Here is a 21,063-nt window from a genome sequence, read left to right as displayed (position 1 = left end):
GAGCTTCCTTTACTTCCCCAAATGAAAGATTATAAAAAACAATGTGGGGCCATTGCAACGGATGGGACAAGCAAATTTGTTGTTGTTTTTTTTTTAATAATGAATAGGAACGCATTTTCCTGCAAACGAAGCCCTTTCTATTTGCAGTGCCATCGAATAAGAGAGGTTGCTAGCTGGATTTTTTTCCTCATAAAATGTGCTTTTTCTGCTGACTGGTGTGACAAAGAAAGAAAAGCTCTGTAAGGTGAACCTCCTTGTCTTGAGGTAAGGTTGTTTAGTACCGTAGATACTTCTTACCCCGTTGTACCTGCAGCACTTACATTGGCCACGACCCCCGTGGACTGGTCGAGGCCTCGGGCTCGCATCGCAGCAGGAAGCCGGCACGTTTTAGTGTGCCGAGTGCCACGGTTGCTCTGTTTTAACTGCACTAAGCTTAAAGCAGCTGTACGTGGTGGAGCCGTGCATGCAGGACATGCTGCTGAAGAGGCTGAAACTTCTTTGACAGTGTGATAGACAGGAGCCAAACACTAGGAATGAAAATGCACTCAAGAAGCACCTACTTTTTTTAGATGGAAAAGATTTTTCTGATTTTTCGCAGCGCTCGGTGAGGTCTTACACAGCCCTGTGAAATGCTGAACAGCACCTCGGTGTTGCAGGGGATCACAGCACGACTGTCTGCTCTTTGAGGACTGGATGTGTCAGCCGTACAGCTCTACTTCCACGCACGCTAGACCCGGTCGGTCTTCAAGCCCTGGAGCTGCTGCTGCTTTGGCAGCTGCGCGTTGACGGGTACCGGCGAGCTGCTGCTCCGGGCAGCAGCGGAGGTGCCCGCTGCCCTCCTCGCTCTTCCCGCAGCGCCCGTGCCCTTGTCCGCAGCCGGCCCGGCCGCACTGCCCAGCAGGCGGGTGACCGTGCCGCCCCGGGCTTCCCCGCTCTGGGGCGGACCTGAGGGCAACGCAGAAGATGACAGAGGCTTCCTGAAAGGAAGCAGATTTTTTAAGGGTGCAGGATGAAGACTTGCTTTTAAGCGCTCTTTGGGTTTTTGCCACTGCTAGGCTTTTCTGTTGGGAGCGATGGCAGGACTCTACGTTTCATAGTGACATTTGTGGGACTCTACGTTTCATAGTGCGATTTTAAGAGTGCCGCAGATGGACTCAGCTGCCACTGGGACAGCCCCTTTTTTTAAGCCTGACCAGCTACATTAATACGTTAAGGTAATGGGCTACATTAGCGCAAATACCTTTCTCTTACTTCTGCAGCTCCTGAGCAGCTGAAAGAAACAGAACCTCACCGAAAAGATTAGTAGTCTCCGACATCCCTTCCGTTCTCATTCACTCCGGCATTCGTATGCTTAGCATAAATTAAATCATGTCCTACTCATTGCGTTGTCTTTTCTGTGGTGATGTAAGTCAGCCTTGCTACAAAAGCAGGAGAACAGCAACATTAAAAACAATTTCAGTCAGGCTGGAAAACATAATGGTGCACATGGAAGGTTTTTTTTAAATAACAAGTTCAGTAACTACATTTCATTGCTTCATTTGTTGCGGGGGGTGGTTAATGGACAGCATTGGCTACCACTGGGTTTAGCGCTTGTTCGGGTAAGAGATGTCCGCTCTGGGATGTGCAGGGAGTCTCGTCGCCTGGGTCGCAGATCAAAGAGCGAGTGGCAGCGTGAGAGAGAATCTGAAATTAAGCAGCGTTCGTAACTGCTTTGGCAAATAGCTGTAGTCTTTCTGAAGCTGCGTCTACCTCAAAGGTAGGACTTAGGTATTAAATATTTACAGCTGATGATGATCCAAAATCAGGCAGAAAAAGTCATTTTGAGGCCAAATTGGAGGGCTGTAACAATCAGGGTGCAAGTGTCCCGATGTCTGCTCCACCAGACTGAGCTTGACCTCAAGCACGTTGGCTCTCCTCTGTCACCTTGAGTTGGCCGGCGTACGAACGTGTCTCCTAGTGCCGTTCAGAGAGGAGGAACGGGCACACTTGCCGCGGCATGATGCCACATCCGAGCACCTCGCTAGACGGCTCCCACCGCAGTTTTAACTAGGGCGTAAGGTTTGCCTTTAGCAGGGCCACCAGCCCCAGGCAGCACAAGGAGCTGCTTCGGACTGGAGTCTCCAAGGTTAGCAAGATGTCCGGGCTAAAACCCATCCTGCCTCTCACCAGCAAAAGCACGGGGAGCAATCGGGAGCTGTCGTGCCAGCGGGAAAGCCCGTCGGAGGAATCGCGGCGTGGGTTGAGCAGGAGCAGCAGGAGCAGGAGCAGCAGGAGCAGCAGGAGCAGGAGGGCGAGCGGCGGCCGTGCGCGTTCAGCACTGCGGCTGGGGAGAGCAGCGGCTGGGCCACCGCAGGCCACCGCGGGCCGTCCCCGGGGGCACCTCCCGCGCTCGCCATCTGGCTATGGGCCTGCTCTGCCAAACTCACAACTCTGACAGAAACTGCTTGTTTTCCCTGCTGAAAAAGAAAAACAGAAAGAAGAAGAAAAAACAGAAAGAAGAAGAAAAAACAGAAAGAAGAAAAACGAGAGCTGGGCCTGTTCAGCCTGGAGAAGAGAAGACTGAGAGGTGATCTGACCAATGTGTACAAGTATCTGAAGGGGGGGTGTCAAGAGGATGAGGCCAGCCTCTTCTCCGTGGTGCCCAGCAACAGGACAAGAGGCAGCGGGCAGAAACTGAACCACAGGAAGGTCCACCTGAACCTGAGAAAAAACTTCTTGACTGTGAGGGTGACAGAGCACTGACACAGGTTGCCCAGAGAGGTGGTGGAGTCTCCTTCCCTGGAGAGATTCAAAACCCGTCTGGATGTGATCCTGGGCAATATGCTCTAGGTGACCCTGCTTGAGCAGGGGGGTTGGACTAGATGATCTCCAGAGGTCCCTGCCAACCTCAACCATTCTGTGATTCTGTGACTCTGTGATTCTGTGAATGCAGCCTGCAAACCTCCGCCAAAATCCACTTCCCCAGCCTCGTCTCGCGTGTGCCGCATTGCCCTTCGGCTGCGGACGCTCTGCCGTGGGGTGGTCGCTGAGGGCTGCCTCTGGAGCCGCTGGAGAGGACAGCGGGGAGCAGGGCCCGGCCCGCGGAGGCGCTGAGCCGCCGGCGATGGGCCAGCAGCGGTTGGGGCAGCGCGGTGCGGCACGGTGCGGTGCGCGGCGCTGCCCGCATCTCGGGGACGTGGCGCTCGTCTGCAGCTCCTCCTGGCCTTGGCTATTAACGGCTCCAACGCCTGTTCGCCGCAACTTCAGCACTAAAACTGACCGGCCGCAGCTGCGCAGAGCAACCGCAAAGCGCTTCAGACGTAAGTGCCGCCGGCGGCGTGGGGACCTTGGGATAGTTTCTCACCCACGGGCAACATCTAGACCAGCTTCTAGGGCCGGTCCCGGGAAGGCCTGATACCCCCACAACTCGTCAAAAACTGCTCTCCCCGTGAGGGCCGGTCATATTGAAGAGGCATGACCCTTCCTCGCTTCCAAAGGACGAGAAAACGTAGCAGGGAATTGGGAAAGACGTCGCGCCAGCTCTAAGGCCGTCTGTCTCCTGGAGCAGCGTTTGCACCGGCTGGGAGGCGCAAGGGCATCCCGTTTGGTCAGGCGCAGGGATGTGCTCGGGAAACCCACCCCGATCCCCCTCCGAAATCAGCAGAGTCCATCCCTCGGCGCGGCAAAAGAGCTTTCAGGCGGCGAAAACGTTACCTTGGCTGTAAGGGCCTTAATCTGATATAGTTTAGGTTTTTTGTTGTTTTCCCTGCCAGTGCGAAAAGCTCTTCACAAAGACCTTTCTGACAAAAACATCAGCCCTTTAGCGAGGCGGCCAAGAGGGCGGCGGCAGTAAGGCAGACGGGGTTACGCAGGAGGAGCGCTCCCGTCGCGGTGCCGGCGGGACGGCAACCGCCCGCGAAGGGCGCCGCAAGGAGACCTCAGCGCCACCACGCAGCTCGGCCCGCTCCTGCGGGAGCGCGCGGCGAGAAAGACTTCCCGGCTATAAAGCAGTAACGTGAGGAAAACGCCGTACCGCTCACCAGGCATTTGTTTCAGTCCAGGCGTGAGGTACCTCACGCAGCAGATGAGGCGGGGGTTAGTCCACGTCCCTTCTTCAGGCCAGCGTCAGCTGTTTCTTCTGAACGCTTCCCGATGGGTAGTGTCAAGTAACGCGCCCTCATCCTCTCTGCACTTGCAGCCAGCAGGAAAAGCTGTGGAAATACCACTGCCCGGGGCAAACGTTCAACCGCCCAAACCCACGAGACAACGTTCCTACAGGAGGTGTGCAAGGGCGGCGCCCTCCTCCAAGCTGCGCCGTGAGCACCCGCAGCGACAGAGATGCTGTGCACCCACCCGGCCTTCAGGCTTCAGCCTCACGCCCATTTTTTCCCTCGAGGTGGCAAAGGCACTTAGCAGAAACTCACCTGATTCTTGAGCCATCTTGCCCAGGCTTAAAACTCAAGGCAGGTGCCCAGGCTTGAAAACTTTCGGGCTACGCTGTCTGGGTGCTGAGCACGGAAAACCAGGAGCTGTGACGGAAGATGCTCGGCTGCCCTGGTCCGGCAGGGCCGGCTGCGCCGAACCCCACCAGCCCCGGCAAGCGTTGCCAGCAGAACGGCAAAACCGTGCCCGTCTCTTCTGCTGCTGCCTGGTCTCCACAGACTAGGTTTTCTGGAGGAGAGCAGTTGTTTATATTACGCAGCATCGCGAGACGCTGCTTCGCTCGGCGCCCGGGCCGTTTGCTGCCACGGGATGCTCCTGTCCTGGCCGAGCCCAGGAGCCCTCTGCTCCCGGCGCTGGCCAGCCGGGAAGCGCAGCTAACCCCCTCCCCGAGCCCGCTCCGTCGCAGTTCACCATGCGCCGCTTTAGCGTTTCTCCAGGTCCGCACCCACAGTCCTGGAAAGCACTCCTTTCGCGAAGGGGGTCCTCGGAAGCGGAGGAGCGTTTTGGGGCGCTTCCGTGTCCGGGCGGCCACGCCAGCCTGCTGCTGGGGCGCGCGCGGCGCCGCTCCTGCTCAACCCCGGAGCCGCGCGGCCACTACCACCGCCCGCTGCAAGTACCTCTGCCAGAGCCAGCGAGTTGGGCACCCGGGTTTGGGGGCTTCAGTTTTGGGGCGAGTTGTTTCGATTTCAGCAGCCTCGGCTTCTGGCTTGGCGTGGTCGGCGGGGACGGCTCGCGCGGGACGCCGTCCACTCGCGCGCGTCCACAGACGCCGTCCAGGGTTCAACACGAGCGGGCGCCCCTCAGGGCCGGGAGCTGCCGTGGGGCTGGGAGCTGCCACGGGGCCAGGGGCACCCCTCGGGGCTGGGAGCTGCTGTGGGGCCGGGGGTGCCCGTTGGGGTCGGGAGCTGCTGTGGGGCTGGGGGCTGCCATGGGGCTGAGAGTGCCCGTTGGGGCTGGGAGCTGCCGTGGGGCCAGGGGTGCCCGTCGGGGCCAGGAGCTGCCGTGGGGCCAGGAGCTGCCATGGGGCTGGGAGCTGCCATCAGGGCCAGGGCCAGGGCCGGTCCGCCCGTTGGGGCTGGGAGCCGCCGTGGGGTCGGGAGCCGCCGTGGGGCCGGGCCGCCCGTCGGGGCTGGGAGCTGCCGTGGGGCCGGGAGCTGCCGTGGGGCCGGGCCGCCCGTCGGGGCCAGGAGCTGCCGTGGGGCCAGGAGCTGCTGTGGGGTCGGGAGCCGCCGTGGGGCCGGGCCGCCCGTCCGGACTGGGAGCTGCCGTGGGGCCGGGAGCTGCCGTCAGGGCCGGGGCCGGGAGCTGCCGTGGGGTCGGGAGCTGCTGTGGGGTCGGGAGCTGCTGTGGGGCCGGGAGCTGCTGTGGGGCCGGGCCGCCCGTCGGGGCCGGGAGCTGCTGTGGGGCCGGGAGCTGCCGTCAGGGCCGGGGCGCCCGTCGGGGCGGGGCGGGGCGGGGCGGGGCGGGGCGGGCCCCACCGCGGGCGCGCCGTTGCCCGTTTAAGCGCGGCGGCGGCGGGGCGGCGGGGCGGTGACGTCGGGGCGCAGCGCCTAGCCCTGCCCGCCCGCCGCGCCGCCAGAGCCCGAGCGGCGGCGGCGGAGCGCGGAGCCGGCCCGCAGCGCCGAGCCCCGCGCAGCGGCCATGCGCCGCGGCCCCGCGCCCCCGCCCGCCCCCGCCCCGGCCGCCGCCGCCGCCTGATGGCCGCGCCGGGGGAGCGCTGAGCGCCGCGCCCCGCGCAGCCCCTCGGCGGGCGCGGATGTCCGCGGCCCCCCCGCGGCGGGCGGACTACGCAGCCCCCCGCGCGCCCCGCGCGCCCCCCCGGCGGGGCGGCCGAGGCGCCCCCCGCCGCCACCGCCGCCCCCCGCCGCCGCCCCCCGCCGCCCCGGCCGCGCTTCCGCCCGCCCGCCGGCGCCATGGCGGGCAAGGGGGCCGCGGCCGGCGCCGCCGTCCTGCTGGTCACGGCCAACGTCGGGTCCCTCTTCGACGACGTAAGTAGCGCGGCGGCGGCGGGGCGCGGGGGGGCCGGGCCGGGCGGGGAGCGCCTCCCGCCGCCGCCGGTAGCGCCCGCTTCCGTGGTGCCGCGCGGCCCTAGCGCCGCCGCCCCCCCCCCCCGACGGCCCCGGTGCGGGCGGGGGGCGCCCCGGCCGGGCTGCGGCGCCGCCCCGGGACAGTTTGTGCCGGGTTTAAAAGGGAAAAAAGATTGGGGAGGGGGGAAAAAAAAAAGGGAAAGGGGAAGAGAAAAGAGAGCCGCGGGGCTTCCGACGGCTGCCGCGCCCGCCCCGTCGGGGCTGCGCCGGCCGGTGTCCGCCGCTGCCCGCGGAGGAGCGCCGGGACTGCGCGCTGGCTTCTCCCTCCCGCTGCCCCCGGGTTTGTAAACGCACCCGCTCGTGCGCCCTAGCGCCGTCTCGGCTGGTGCCGGAGCGTCAGGAGGGCGCAAACTCTGAGCGCTGCCCTTCTCGGGGGGGGGGGGGGCTAAAATCCGCGGCGGCTGCTTGCGGGAGCCCCGGGGAGGCTGCGGCCGCGCTCTCCTGCGGGCCCCGCGGCCAGGCGCCCGCCCCCCCGGGGCCCCCTTGGGCGGGGGCGCTCACACCTTTGCAGCACTTCTCTCCTAGCTGGCAGTAAGACTGCTGCAGCGCTCGCTACCGCTAGCGTTTAAGCCAAGAGACACACGTTTTCTTGCGGGTCTGCAGGATGTAGGACAGGTGTTTACAAGTACCGGGCTTAGGGGCTGCGGCGAGGGCCGGGCTCCTGCAGCCCCGCGCGCTAGTGCAGGTGAAGGCTGGCGCCCCGAGGCCCACGGCACAGCGCTCGCGGAAGCGAGCAGCACCAGGACTTCGCGTGCCGTGAGCCGGGGCGTTCGGGGGCTCGTGAAGCCGAGCGCAGCTGCCGGAGCGGGTCCGCGCTGCTGCTGGGCTCTCGCCGTGTGGCCTGGCGCCGCCGCTGCTTCGTGCCCCCCGGATAGCACGCAGGTCGGCAAGCGCGCCGCAGCACGCGGCTGGGCGTTTCTTACCCCCCCCCCCCCATAGTTTTCAAAGTTTTGCTTTATTTTTTCATGATCTCGAGGGCTGACCTAAAATGTACACTTTAACTGGCACACGTGTAGTCAAATAATACACTGAACGTAGTGAAACAGGAGTTGCAGCAGCTCTGTTGAGCTGCTACCGCATTTATTTTTGAACTTAACGCTGTCCTTTCACGTAGAAGAGGAGCGTTAGGGCGTTATTCGTCTCGTAGTCATGGACGTGCTTGGGGCCGTCAGCTTGAGCGCTACCTGCTTAGGAGCCAAACTGCGTCGCGGTCAGCGGCTCTCCCGCGCGGAGCTGCGGTCTGCGCTGCTGGCGCCTTTGCTAGAGCCCCGAAAGGACGCGGACAGCGGGCGCGGGGCTGCTGCTGACCTCGGCCGGCTGCCGCCCCTAGCAGAACGGCACCTAAGCCCGGGCGCTCCTCTGCGTACTCTTCATGGCCGGTGAAGTCGGCCGCTTCGGAGCGCTGCCGCTGGGAAATCCTCTGCTGGGAGAATAAACGATTGCCTGGTTGTTCTTAGTTAGTATTTTAGATTCACTGAAATTCCTGGTGAAAGCGAAGCAAGTTCATGGCTTGTCATCCGGCGTGACGAAAAGGGTGACTGCTTCTCCAGCAGTTATTTTTAGTATTGCGAGGGAATAACTTGTCTGCAGCAAGAAGAACGGGCTTATTTGGACATGTTCCACGTCAGGGTGGGGAGTAGAAAGACTGCTGTGAACTTCTCGGTTACATTTTTGGTTTGTTGCTGTTGGACTTGGGGCGGGCGGTTGACCAGCCCGGCTCCTGGATGGTGTGGACGCAGTTCAGGCGTGACTGAGATGACCTGAGCCGGGTTTGTGAGTTTTGCTTCGAGTTCCACGCGCGTGAGCTCGCGGCGGCTGCTTTTGCGTCGTGGGCTCTCCTGTTTGCGCGAGGAGCGAGGACCTCTTCCGGGACCCGACGTGATTTCGGTCGCGAACCAGGACTCGCGCTTCGGTGGGTTCCACCTTGGTTCGGCTGGAAAACCGCTTCCAGTTCCTCTATTCCTCTTTCCTCTTTTCTCATTTGAAAGCTCAGTTGTTGATAAATATCTTATTTGGCTTTTGCTCGACCCCGGCGCAGCGCCAGGCCGTGCGGGTCTCGGGCTCTGGCCGTCGTACGTCGCTCCGCTTGCACGGAGGTTTTGGGGCTGCTCTTGTCCGGACGGGGTGGCCCTTTGCTCCCTCCTGCTGCGCGCCGGCCAGCCGTCCCGTGCCGCTCTGCGATGAGTCTTTCTCCGATTTGTTTGAAAGCAGCCCAAACGTTGCTTTGTGTCAGCAGGGCGATTTGCACTTTAAATGTGTTTTGTACGAGCACTGTTTATGTGGCTGGCACATGCTGTATGCGCAAATACTCTTTTTGCGGAGAGCAGTATTTCATAGTAGTTGAAGGCATGTCTGGTGGACAGGCTCGTCGGGTGGGATAGCCTTATTCTCAGATCCGTCGTTTTGCTGATTTGGCTACGCTTTTGCAAAGAAGAGAGGGTTGCTGTTTATGCTGCTCCCTGGCTGCCAGAAGCAGGTTATCCTGACGTCCTGCTTGGCTCCTGCCAGCCGTCCCCATCCAGCGGTGACGTGTTTCTTCACGCCCTCCCAAGGCGCAGCTCCGCCGCTCCGACGGCCTGGATTGGGTTTCTTTCTTTCCCCAGGTGGTTCAGCTGCTTCGTTAAAACCGTTAATACAGTGTTTCTTAGATATTCAGGTGTTTTTATGAAGACAGATGAGCGTACCCATCTCACAAACCCGACTGCATCTAACTCTCGGTGCAGGCGTGCTAACTGGCGTGTTTAACGCCTGTCTGGCTGTATAAACATTTCCTGTTTTTATCACCCGTACTCCTGCTGACGGCAGAAGGTGGAGTTCAGGTTACCTGTGGGCTGCTGCTTCCCTCTCTCCGTCTCCCTCGCTCTGCCTTTCTTCCTTTTTTTTTGCTCTTTTTCTTTTCCCCCCTCTGACCTCCTTTGCTTTCCTGGTTTGCCTCGGCTTGCTCCAGCCGCGCTGGCCGAGCTCCGCGCCTGGCTGCCGATGGTGCACCTAGCCCACCGCCCCCCGGCCGCAGGCTGACTCTGCCCGGCGCTGCGCTGCCTTCACTGCAGTAACGCAGGGTCTTAATTACGCTAACGTGCCGTGATGTTTTCCCTATCTGCTGTGTCAGTCTCTTCAGCTGCTGTTAAATGGCGTCGTGCTATTGGTTTCCCCTTTCCCGTAGGATAAGCGATGGGAGTTATGTGCGAGCAGCTGATGGCTGGGGGCCTGTGCGAGCTAGCAGATCTTTTGAGCTGCTTTCCCGGGGGCTGCGCCTGGGTTGTTGGCGTTGTTCACTACAGAGAGAAAGGTGTACTGAAGCCTGCAATAAAATGCATGGGGAGGACACGTGGAAAACCCCTCAGAGGGGACCCTGAGGACCAGGAGCGATCCAGCTGACTGCTGAGGGACTCTGCCCGGAAGGTGCTTGCCCAGGACTGGGAGTGTTTCAGTTCAAGTGAAAGTACGTCAGCAGAGAATACGTTTGAATTTCACTGCAGGGTTGTTCAGCTTCTGTGTTCAGTATCTTGTTGGCCAATGCACGCAGCAGAAAGCCCTGCAGATGTATAAGCACGAATCACAAGAGGCAGCTCTGTCCTTAAGTTTACGCAGGTACCTGAAACCTATTCCACCAAATGTATTTTTTTTCCCTCCGCTTAGGCAGATAGATCAGATAGGACTTGGGACTGCATGTGATGGAGAAACTTTCGTTACCAAACAGTCCGCTATCAGTGCAAGTGTGACCGTGAGTTCTGGGGCTGATGGTGGAGCGTCTGAAGTTTGGTGGTTCTGCTGGATGGAAGCAGCTGGTGATCTCTGGAACTTAACGTTCTGCTATCGTCTCAGGAGTTTGGCTGTTATTTGCTTCATCTCTAGCTGGGCGCAGTTAAAAATACTGCGGAGAAAACATGTTAGTGCTCACCCTTTAACACAATACTTTTCTAATTATCCTCTTTCTGTGCTTCAGTTTTAGCTAACTTTAGCAATCCATACTGTTTAGACCTGTGGGCTTAGTGGTTTTTTTTTTTTTTTTTAGGCTAAAGATTTCAAACTTGCCCAGGAGACTTAGCCTTAAGTTCCATAATTTCTACTTCTTTTGGAAGGTAGAAATTCATTTGTTCCAATTTCCACTGAAATTGGAATATATGAACCTGAGTAAGGTAGGTACTTCTGAAAACACTTCCTTCTTTCTTTATACCGTTGGATGCATGTAGGTCTTTCCTAATGGGACGTAGTTGTGGTCTTAATTCTGAAAACAAACTTGGGCCAGAACGGAAGTGTGATGATGAGAAGAAAGGTGAAAGCCAAACAGATCATGTAATTTGATTAGTAAAAAGAACTGCTGTTTGGCACTAGGAGACTGATACTTGAAATCTTTAAATGGCAGATGTAGTATTACTGTGCTTGCTTTTCTGTTTTTTCTTGTAGTAAAACTTGGATTTTCTATGGCTATACCAAATACTAGCTACCATAAGACAATATGAAGATAGGACAGGAAACTTTGGCGTTCCCAGGTGACCTTCACCCGTTTCCCCCTTGGGCAAAAGTCCCCCTGTCTCACATAGCCCGTGGAGAGGGTGGAAACGCGTGCTCCAAGTCCAATGTGTGCTCTTGAGTATGGTTATTGCTTTAAATCTGAGTACGAGCTTGGGATACCCTCAGCTCTGCTAGAAGGTGAAATCTATTAACTGAATTTGAAGTAGAAATACCTCTCAAAATCACTTTTTAAAAGTCTTTTTTTTTTCTCTTTCTGGGTGGTAATCGCGGTGTAGAAGTCTTTCTCAAATGTGTTCTGAAACCCGCAAGCTTGAAATAGTCCGTGTAGTTTTATTATGGTACGAGAGGTCTGTGAACGTAGCTGATACTAGCTGAGAAAGAGAACGTCTCCTCCCATGAAGAGTTACTTGAAATTTGTGGAGTATTTCAAATAATTAGTACATTTTCCAGTCTCCATTAGGTTTTGTTTTCTAAGTAACTATCAGGGCTAACATCTGGCAGATGAGAAAAAACCTTCAGGTTAAGGCACCTTCTTTGCTTCAGATCATGGTTACTAGAGCAGGCGAAAGGTAACGTTGAGTCCATTGCAGCTTCCCAGAATATATTATACTACTGCTGCGAAACTTGCTCCATCCTTGCTGTCAGGCTGTTCTAGTGTTTTCTGGGATAGAAGAGGAAAATTTCCTTTTTCTGGGCCGTGTTTTTTTTTTTAATGTTTCCCTGAGACATTTAAATGTGCGGTGCCCATTGCGGCTGTAGTCAGCGGGGCCAGTTGTGGCCGTAGGCACCGTGCTGCTAGGGAGAGGCTAACGGAAACCTTTTTTTTTTCCGGTTGGCGAAGGGGTAGGAAGAGTAGAAAGTGGGTTGCCGGAGGAAGAGCGGTAAAGGCAGGAGGGCGAGGAGGGCCCCACGCTGCTTTCGCCAGTGGATTTGTATGCTTTGGATTAAACGACTCCTTTTGCTCTGCTCCCCAAAACTGGCCAGTAGCTGAAAAAAGAGCCCTTGCGTAGGACAGACGGGTTTTGCAGGCTCGCGAACCCTCCTGCGTGGCTTCTTTCCGTAGCGCCCTGCGTGTGCCTGGCGTTCTGCGGCCCTGGGCACCTCCGGAGCCTTGTGCCCTGAAATCTCATTTTGTTTGTTGGCTTGCTCTCTGCGATGCTGCTGTGGAATTGCTCTCTCAGAACTGGGAACTTCCTTTTTAGGAATGCACACTCTTGAGCGATTACTGAGGAGGCCACCAAAAAGCCTTTTCCAGTGCTTTTTGTTCCTGGAACCATAACCCCCCCCCCCCCCCCCCCACACACACACACATTTCTGTATATGTAATTCTGTATGCTTTGTTTTCTGCTTATTTTGGTGTCTTCCCTCTGATGACAACTTTTTTGCACCACTGGTGATTTCTGAGACATTGTCTCCTTCATCAGTTTCCTCAGTTTTCTATAGTAATCTTAAATCAATGTTTTTCACATATTTGCTGCTGTCTTAATGCTTGTGCTGCTCTCTCTTGAGAGAGAGAGAGAGATTCCCCTCTTTTACTCAAGTCTAAAGGCCCTTTGCAGGAGGCAAAATCTTGTGGTAGGTCAGAGTTTGACCCTATCTAAAACTTCTTGAGCTATGCAAACATGATGATGGGGAAGAGAAAACTGCTTTGTTATCCTTTGCAGTGCCTGTGTACTTCATAAATACATGTGTGTATATATATATATACACATACAAACATATATATGTGTATGCGCACGCTTATATTTCTATATATATTAGTATTAGTGTTTTTATATATATAATGTATTTACATTATATATATAAAAACACCATATATAGAAATACATCACACTTTTAGATGTGTATATATATATACACACACACATATATACATATGATGCATTTTTTAATATATATATATCAAATAAAGGCAGTCTTATCTATAGAGAGGCAGCTGTTGGTTCGGAGGCGCAGCCGAGCCGTGGCCTGACGAGACGGCGTCTGTCTGCCCAACCGCCGCCGCTGTTTGCGTGCATCCTCAGTCCGCTCTTGGGAACAAGCGTTGTGGCCCTGGTGGTCCCTGGCTGGGGGCGGGCTGCCGGCACGTGCGCGGGCAGGACTGAGCTGCCCTCGCCGTAGCGCCTACCCTGGCTCCGTTGCAAAAATATGCATATAACTTGGAACTATATTTGTGCATTAGCCGCCCCCCTCCCCGGTAGCTCAGGGAGAGCTGGCACCGGCCGTAGGCAGGTGACGGTGACAGCGCGGTGCCCGCCAGGGCTGACGGCAGCTCGGACGGGGTCGGACAGCATCCCTCCTCCTGGCATCCATCCCTTGCCGGCCGCTCGCGCCCGGTGCGGGTGCTTCCTCGCGCCGTGAGGAGTTTGGGACTCGGCTCGCGCCGAAGGCGGCCGCCCGTCCCTCCCGCAGCGCCGGCAGCCCCCCGCGGCCGGGGGCGAGTCGGAGCGGAGCCCCGGTGAGCACCGCCAGCGTCGAGGCACTCGGCGGCGGCGCAGTGCAGCGCTGACACGTTGCTGTGCATCGGTAAACACAGGGCGTCCGGAGGTGCTGGTCCAAATTGCTGAAGAAGGCTGGACCAGGAATAGTGTAATACCAGCCGCAACGCGCAGGGCCGTGCTGCGTTTTGGGTTTTTCGCCCCGGGCTGGAGTCCTGTGCTTAGAAAGCACTTGTGCAGGCTTTCTTTTTAGGAGGCGCGTTTTCGCAATCCTCTGAGCAAAACCGCTTTAATGAAGAGGTGGTTCAGTCGTTAGCCCCCTTTAAGCAGGAAACTCGGAAGATTGTCTGTAGGCCATCTTTCTTCTCATCGTGATTGAATGTTATCATTAAGAGCAAGAGCAGATGCTTACGTGAAGAACTGGTAGTAGCAAAGTGCATTATATAATTAAAGTTTTCTGTTAATGTGGTTTTACAGCAGGTGGAGTGGATTGAGCGTTTTGAAACTTGCTGAGTTTTCACAAATAGTCAATATATCAGGGTGGCGCTTTGAGGCTCTAATTTCCGAGATATTTTGATGGGAAGTTGTACAATAGTAGTAGGTATCCTTAGTAAGAATGCTCTTAGTTAGCTTATTAGTTTGCACGAATACTATCGCTAAGGTCAAACCTTAAAGACTTTGTTGCTGTTTCAAAGTCCTCATCATGAATTTTTCCTCCACGTAATTTGACTTCAGAGGGAGTTTCGCATGCCATACCCATCAAATCCTGGGATTTCATGGTTTTTCTAAAAGGCTGATCTGCCCTTTTTATCTGCTTTCTCTCTTTTTCCCTTTTCTGTTATTTATTTCCTCATGGTGTTTATATCTCCCAAATTCCTGCCAATTAACCTCTTCTTTTACCTCCAATGCTTTTTTCCCCCTTTCTTGTCTCACGTGTACTTGTCTCTTCTTGAAAGCTCTCACTTTATTCCTCATTTATTATTTAAAGTGAGGGTGTTTCTAAGAAAAGTAGCCTTTTCATTTGCAGTCTTGCTCTTGCCCCAGAACCTACGGAGGAAGCAAATGTGATTACACTGACCGCGTTGTTTACTGCCTCTTAAGACAGGAGCGCCGCAGCTGCAGCGGGGAGCGAATGCATATGGGGAGTGATCTAATTTATTAATGCAAGTCCCCGGGGCCCCAGGGTTATGCTGGATAGCAAGAGTGTTGAAGGCAGAGCCAGAACAACATGCTAACGCCGAGATTAACTCCTCCGCTGTTACAAAACAGTTGCGTTTTCAAGTAGAACTTTATTTGTGGCTGCTGAGTGTCGTTAGACCGGGCTTAATGCGGTGAGCCTCTGCTCTGCGTGCAAGGGGCGACTCCACCGCTTGAAAATCGAAACGTCTTGTCTTTGCGCCAGCAGGGCTGACTGAGACGCGCTTCTGTCGCATCGATGTGGAAAGAGGAAATCGAGTTAGCGAAATGCGCTGGAAGGCAGACTGGCGGCTTCGAGGATGTGCAGTGAGAGTTGCCTCCTCTCTGGCTTCTCCCCCCGCCCCAAAGACCAACCTCTTAGCCAACCAATGGCTTTACCCTTCTCCTCTGCCCCCGAACTCCGATTTTAACTCGGAAAAGAAAAAAGCTAAAGCAAGCAGGTCATCCGGCTGCAAGCCGATCTCCTCAGTATGTGAAAGCGACCAAAACGCGTCTGCGCTGGTGTGATCAGCGTGTGCCTGCCCGCCCGTTCCTGCTTCCGGCACAGAGCAGGAAGCGGTCCCGGGAAAACGAGACTTTCTGCCTTTGCTCACTGCTTGAATGGCCTATCAATGATTTAGCATCCTTTTTAGATGATGTTACGGTTGTTACAAGGCGTCTTTTTCTGATTACAGTTCAAGGGAAGTACTTGATGTTATGGAATAGGTCCAGACTAAGCGCGGTAATCATCAGAGGGGGAAGAGCGAGCATTAGAAGTGAAACGTTCCTGCTTTAATGCCTTTTTTCAAATGAGATAAGGTAATAATTCCAAGTGTTCTTTTCATTACTATTTTGATTATTTGTACAACCCTATATAGTGTAAGTTTAGTATTTTATCACTTTGGCTTATAACATTTTATAGGAGAAGTTATTAAAATTAAAGCATTTATTGAGAGCAAACAGAAGCGAGCCTTGCTTTTGTGTTGTATCTTGGAATCAGGTAAAATTAAGACTTTTTTCATTAATGTCTTCAAGTAGTTAAGCACTTGCTTCCATGAGTCAGCCAGCTCTAAAAGCTAATACCCTGCATCAGTAAAAGAGAGTAAAAGCGAAGAAAAGCATAAAAAATCGTCGCAGAACTGTCAGTTTTCCCTTGTGGCAAAGGGAGCTTGTGGCGGAGCTGAAGCGGGTTCAATATCTGGACGTTCGGAGCCGAGTTTTCGCCGAGTGAGGTGTTACTGAGAGCCGCGGTCACAAACTGGAAGTTGTGCTTGGAAGCATTTTCACTTTAGGTTTCAGTTTGTCTTCAGTGTTTTTATCTCCAAGTAAAATATTTTCCGGTCTTCTCTTGTCTCTTTTCATAAAGAAATGAGAGCTAGCCCTGCTATCGTCCGTGCCAAGTATGTATTCCTGAATGCCCCACTTTCTCAGCCTCCTTTGCTTTCCGTGGTTTCATGCAGCTTCTTTTCCAATGCAGCTTGCAGCCTTGCAAGGCGAGGCTTTGATACGGTGTGAAACCGTGGTGGGGATAGGGGAAACCCCGTACGCTGACAAAAACACGCTTGAGAAAGAGCAGCGACGTGACGGTACGGAATCTGGAGGTCTGCTCTCTGTCTGCAGCCGCCTTGGGAAAGGGGGACGCGGTGCTGGCATCCGGCACGAGACATCCGGAAACTCTGCTAGAGGCTTCCTAACCACTCCAGCTGTATGGCGGAGATGTAGTTAAAGGAATAAATGACTTCCTTAAAATCAAGCCCTGATTGGCACCTCGTCCGAACTTGAAGACTTCGCGCCCTCCAGCTGGAGGGTGAAGGCCCCGGCCGTCCTGTGCAGATGGTCCTCACTCGCCCCCTCTGCGCTGCCTCGGGGGTTTGGGGGTTTCCCCTCGGGCTGTTCCTGAAAGCTTGAGGCTCCAGAGCCTCTCCCTGCAGTTCTTGGGACCTTGGCAGCGGCCCCGTGAAACCCAGCTGGTTCTTAGGAGTTTCGCTGCCGTCCGCAGGGCTGTGGCACGGCTTGGAAACGTGGAGTGGCAGCAGCTCTGGGCCCCGGAGAGAGGCGGGGGCAAAGCACGTGTCAGTCAAGTAAATATCTGCTGACAGCAGTTGGAAAATACGTTGGTGGACACAAGCGAAAAAGAGCATCAGGTTGAATAAAGAATATTGAAAGCTACCGGAAGGAGGTGGTTTGCTCATTTTTCTTCTCTGCAAAGAGCAGAAACTTCAGCTGAGATGCAAGAAACTCGAGTGGTCCCACAGGAACTTGTTTTTGCAAGAGTTTAAAGCAAGAATCCAGAATTACCCACCGCTCTCAAAGCGTGTCTCCTGCTTATTGTTCATCTGCAGTCCTAGAGGTGTTAACAGCATGCCGTTTAGTCGCTTGGAAAAGGGTGTGTTTATTCAATATCTTCAGAGAACCAGAATTAAAAGAGATTATAGGTAATAGTTTGCACACAGAAGCAATGCAAATCTTTCAGGGATGTATGCATAAAGTATACTGAATGGCACTGAAAGGAAGCTGTTCCAGGCTTTTTATTTTTTTTCTTCCTCCAACTTAAAACAGGGTGTTAAACACAAATTCAGAAGCACTACAGCCTTAGCTTGTTGAAAGTCATTGCTGCAGAACGTTGTCCAGCAGTGCCAGTAATTGACCCAATTCAAAGAGGGACAGTATGTCTGTGTAGACAAATGTGTCCAGAGTCCTGACTGCTCCCCAAAAAAACTTGGAGGGAAAAAATAAAACTTTCTGCCTCTGGGCAAAAGGCCTCCTCCGATTATTATCAAAAGGAAGGGTGGTCCGGTGGCGATCGTGCTGGTCCAGGCGATGGAAAACCTGGGTTGGGTTTGTGTTCAGCCACAAACATCCTGCGCGACTCGCTACACCCAGATCCTCCCGGATGATTGAGTATCTGACTGTCACTGAAGGAGGGCGCTCATGGGCTTTTGGCAGGCCATGGGCATTGCGTCTCGGTTCCCGTTCTGTAGAGTTGAGGTGGCAATTCATCCTTGCGTGTAGAAGGTTGTTACGAAGGTTACTGTGTTAAAGACAGTAGGGTGAGCAGCTTTGCTAGAACAGCAGAAGATGAGAGTGGTGCCTCCACTGGAGCAGGCCGTGCTGCTGGCCTCTTTGAGGGGCCTGTGGTTGAAGGATCTCACCGTGAGCTCCACCAGAGGTGGCGTAGCTGGACCACGTGGCCCATGGATGAGACTCGGAGGGATCGTTCTCTTCTTTCCCGCTTACTTGGGGAAGCATCAGATACTGATTTCAACGCTGCTTGCATGGGCATGCACCACCCTTTATTACTGCTCAAGTTTCTGGGTAAACAAAGGATTAATTAGTACAAGCTATACCAGGCCCCTGTTCAGTAACGGGTTTCTGTGGCTTATGCAAGCTCAAAGGAATGACAAAACTAGCTCTTTGAATAGACTTTAAGGGAGGGGAAAAAAAAACCCTGAAGACTAGGAGGGTAAGTAAAAGCAGGCAACGATGTTCAGTATGTGTTTTAGCGAGGTCTACAAAGACTGTTTATAGGACGCAGAGGCATGCCGCCTTTTCCTAGAAAATTCGCATCTTATTAAAAGATGTGCACTGACACTGCAGGAAGAGCAGTTGGTCGCAAGCACTGGGCTCTGCTGGAGCGTGCAGCACGCGGCACTCGTTTATTGCGCTGTGTGCTGCGTTGAGCTGCCTCTACTTGTGCGCTGCTGGTTTTCTCGTTTCCATCGCAGTCTTGAAAAGGGATTTTTAGTGCCTTTAAATGCATCGGCAAAGCGTTATGTATTAATGCGTTCTTTTGAGTGACTGTGCCGTGCTGTAACGAGCAGCAGACAGGCTTTCTGAGCAGGAGGGAGTCCTGAATTCTCTCTTTAAAGTCCTTTAAGTGATCCTGTAGGAACTTGTTTTTAAGTTTCTTGCATCTCTGGTGTGGCAAATTCTCTAATTTTAGAGGCTTTATCAATCCCAATGGGAAAAGCAAAACTATTTTCCCGTAGGAACATTGCAGAAACATATACTGAACTTTCCTTTTTTTTTTTTTTTTGTAATGTTTATTTACATGTCAACCAAACAGATGAAAAGAAATAGTTCAAAAATTACTTGGGGGAATTCTGTGTTCACTAGTTACCAGCAGCCAAAATTGATCTATATTTTAGTTCAAAATTCTTACTCATTTAGGGACAACATTACAGCTTTTAACAGGACTAAATTAGCGCTCGTGTTAAGAAGAAAGCTGTCATTGGGTATTACTGCAGTTTTCACAACCGGGATTCCTTTTGGTGAAAGCTTTGGCTGTTTGCATCCATAACCTCATTATTTGCAATGTTTTTAAAGGCTAGTCAGTAAGAGTCTCTGTCTAGAATTCTTTTTTTTTTATTGGAAGAAGAGATGGAGGAACTTTTTTAAACTTCCAAACACTGCCAGACAGAGGAACTCGTAAAGAACTGGGTGAACCGATACTGCATGACAAATCCTGTCACTTCAGAGAACTGGATGTGATCCAGAAACCTTCTGCCGAACACCTACAGCAAGTGTGTTTTTATAAACTGGCACTGTTGTTCTTCTGAGCTGGAAAGACGGACCTTATCCAGGCTTGGCTGTTTGCAAGACCATGAAACAGATTCTCGTTTGTCTTGCAGGCTAACAGTTTTTAGGGAAAAAGGCAGCAATGCCTTTTTCCCTGCAGCTATCCTTGCTAAACAGTAAATCATTTGTGATTTTTGACTGCTGTGCACCTTTACTTAAAAACGTCAACAAAGATCTTTAATGTAGTGCAGGACAGAGCGGGAAGGGAGCTGATGCTGCGTAGGTCCGATGGTTCTTGTAGGCTCGCGAGGCCGTTGCAAGTCTTGCAGTACTGGAGCGATGGTACAGAAAATATTTTAAACCCTGCACGTCAGGATCAGCGATGATGGGGCTGTGTAAGCAAGGTGAAGGGGTCTGTCTCCTTGACAAAGCGAGTGGGATTTTGGTGCCAGATCTACACGCTCACGTTGCTTAAAGGAAGGAACTTTTGCCACGTTAATTTTCACTTGTGTGTGAATATTCGCAGTGCTGTATAACGCAAGTCAAACCGATGAAAGGTTTGCCCCAGGTTATGTTCAGGGCAGTACAAGTAAGGGATGTGGCATTATGAGAAGTTGCAAAACTTGACAGCTTTCTTAAATGTACCTTTGTGACCTAATGGTATTATTATTTGTAATACCCATTTTTATTGCCTCAGAACAACTGACAAGTCGGAAACCTGGTTTGATGTTAATAGTGGTTCCTTGTGAACCAGCAAGATGGAGTTACAGGTCCCGTTTGAATAGCTGTACTGGGTTCCAGAAGTTCATACTGTTTAAGTGCACGTTTTGGTCCTTCAGCAACAATTACTTTTTTTCCTCAAACCTATATGCCACGGATCAGTGTGCTGTGAAGCACGCTTGCTGTGCTCTGTCCTCAGCTGTGAATTATATTTATTTAAGGGCTTTTCATCTAAGGACGTCTGAGCTGGTTTCACTTCTGCTCCGCTCGTTTTTTCAGTCGTTGCTTTTGCTGTAGGCAGACCTATTAAATTTTTCCTTGCTGTTTGTTCTACTTTGCTAATACCGCTCCCCATTGCTTTCCAGTGCTTGCAGAAGATGACTATCTACCTCTCGGTTCGTATTTTTGTGACAGGTCCTCATTTCCTTTTTATCTGCTTCCCTGTTGTGGATGTAGAAGGTTCTCTGTTCCTTAATCTCTTTTCCTACACGGCTGTCGTCTTCTGTTGTGTCCCAGGGAGCTGGCTGGGCCCCCTTACCTCCCCGTCCCGCTGAAAAGGTCTGGGGGCTGGCGCCTGGGAGAGGCGCTCATCTCCCTGCTCGGAGAAGGAAACCGGTTCCTGATTCCAGTTCACAAGAAAATTCATCTCTCTGTTGGGAGAACAGTGTTGGCAGCTATATTTTTATTTCCTAAAGTTCTCCTGGGGTCTGAGGACATCCTTCTGCTCTTCCTGCCTTCTAGGACGCTTCTTTTTTTCTTAAGGAAACTTAGCTGCCTGGTGTTCGTTCAGTGGTGGACATAAAATCTGTTTATTGCTGTGAGAGCAGTGAGAGAGTATCACGTTTCAGGGAAGAACATGACTTCATCTTATCAAAATTAATATTAGTGAATACACTTACTAGATGTTTTCAGACAGCTAGCCTACTTCAAGTTTCAGTGGCTACTGGGTAATGATACAGCTTAGTCTCTTATGGTTTTTTAGCAAATTATTTAAGCTGCATTACGTTCCTCCCACACAATTGGCAAGCCATGGTAACTGAAAAAATCTTTACATATTTATGCTTGTTGTTAAGGCTCAGATAAAATATGTGAATAAAAATCTAAATGTGGATGCAGAGTGTTCATTTAGTTTGCAGTGATGTAAACATAAGTATGGCGTGAACGACAGGGTCAGTTATCTCATCAAGCTTTCCTTCAGATAAATATTTTTTCTTCTCCCTACTCCA

General features: G+C 53.3%; 1 protein-coding gene across 2 annotated transcripts in view; it reads left to right on the top strand.

Annotated features, from left to right (window-relative positions):
• The first annotated feature begins 6,290 nt into the window (after nucleotides 1-6,290).
• The window catches only part of INPP5A (inositol polyphosphate-5-phosphatase A), a 261,753-nt gene continuing 246,980 nt past the window's right edge, over nucleotides 6,291-21,063 (top strand). For both annotated transcript variants that reach the window (XM_068951378.1, XM_068951379.1), the window contains exon 1: nucleotides 6,291-6,410. In XM_068951378.1, the coding sequence (XP_068807479.1) occupies nucleotides 6,336-6,410 (75 nt within the window). In that variant the 5' untranslated portion in view covers nucleotides 6,291-6,335. The remainder of the gene's footprint in view (nucleotides 6,411-21,063) is intronic.

This window comes from Struthio camelus, chromosome 7 (assembly GCF_040807025.1).
Source record: "Struthio camelus isolate bStrCam1 chromosome 7, bStrCam1.hap1, whole genome shotgun sequence".
Taxonomy (NCBI): Eukaryota; Metazoa; Chordata; class Aves; order Struthioniformes; family Struthionidae; genus Struthio; species Struthio camelus.
The sequence above is the reverse complement of the archived record's forward strand: the minus strand, read 5'-3'. Positions and strand labels throughout refer to the sequence as shown.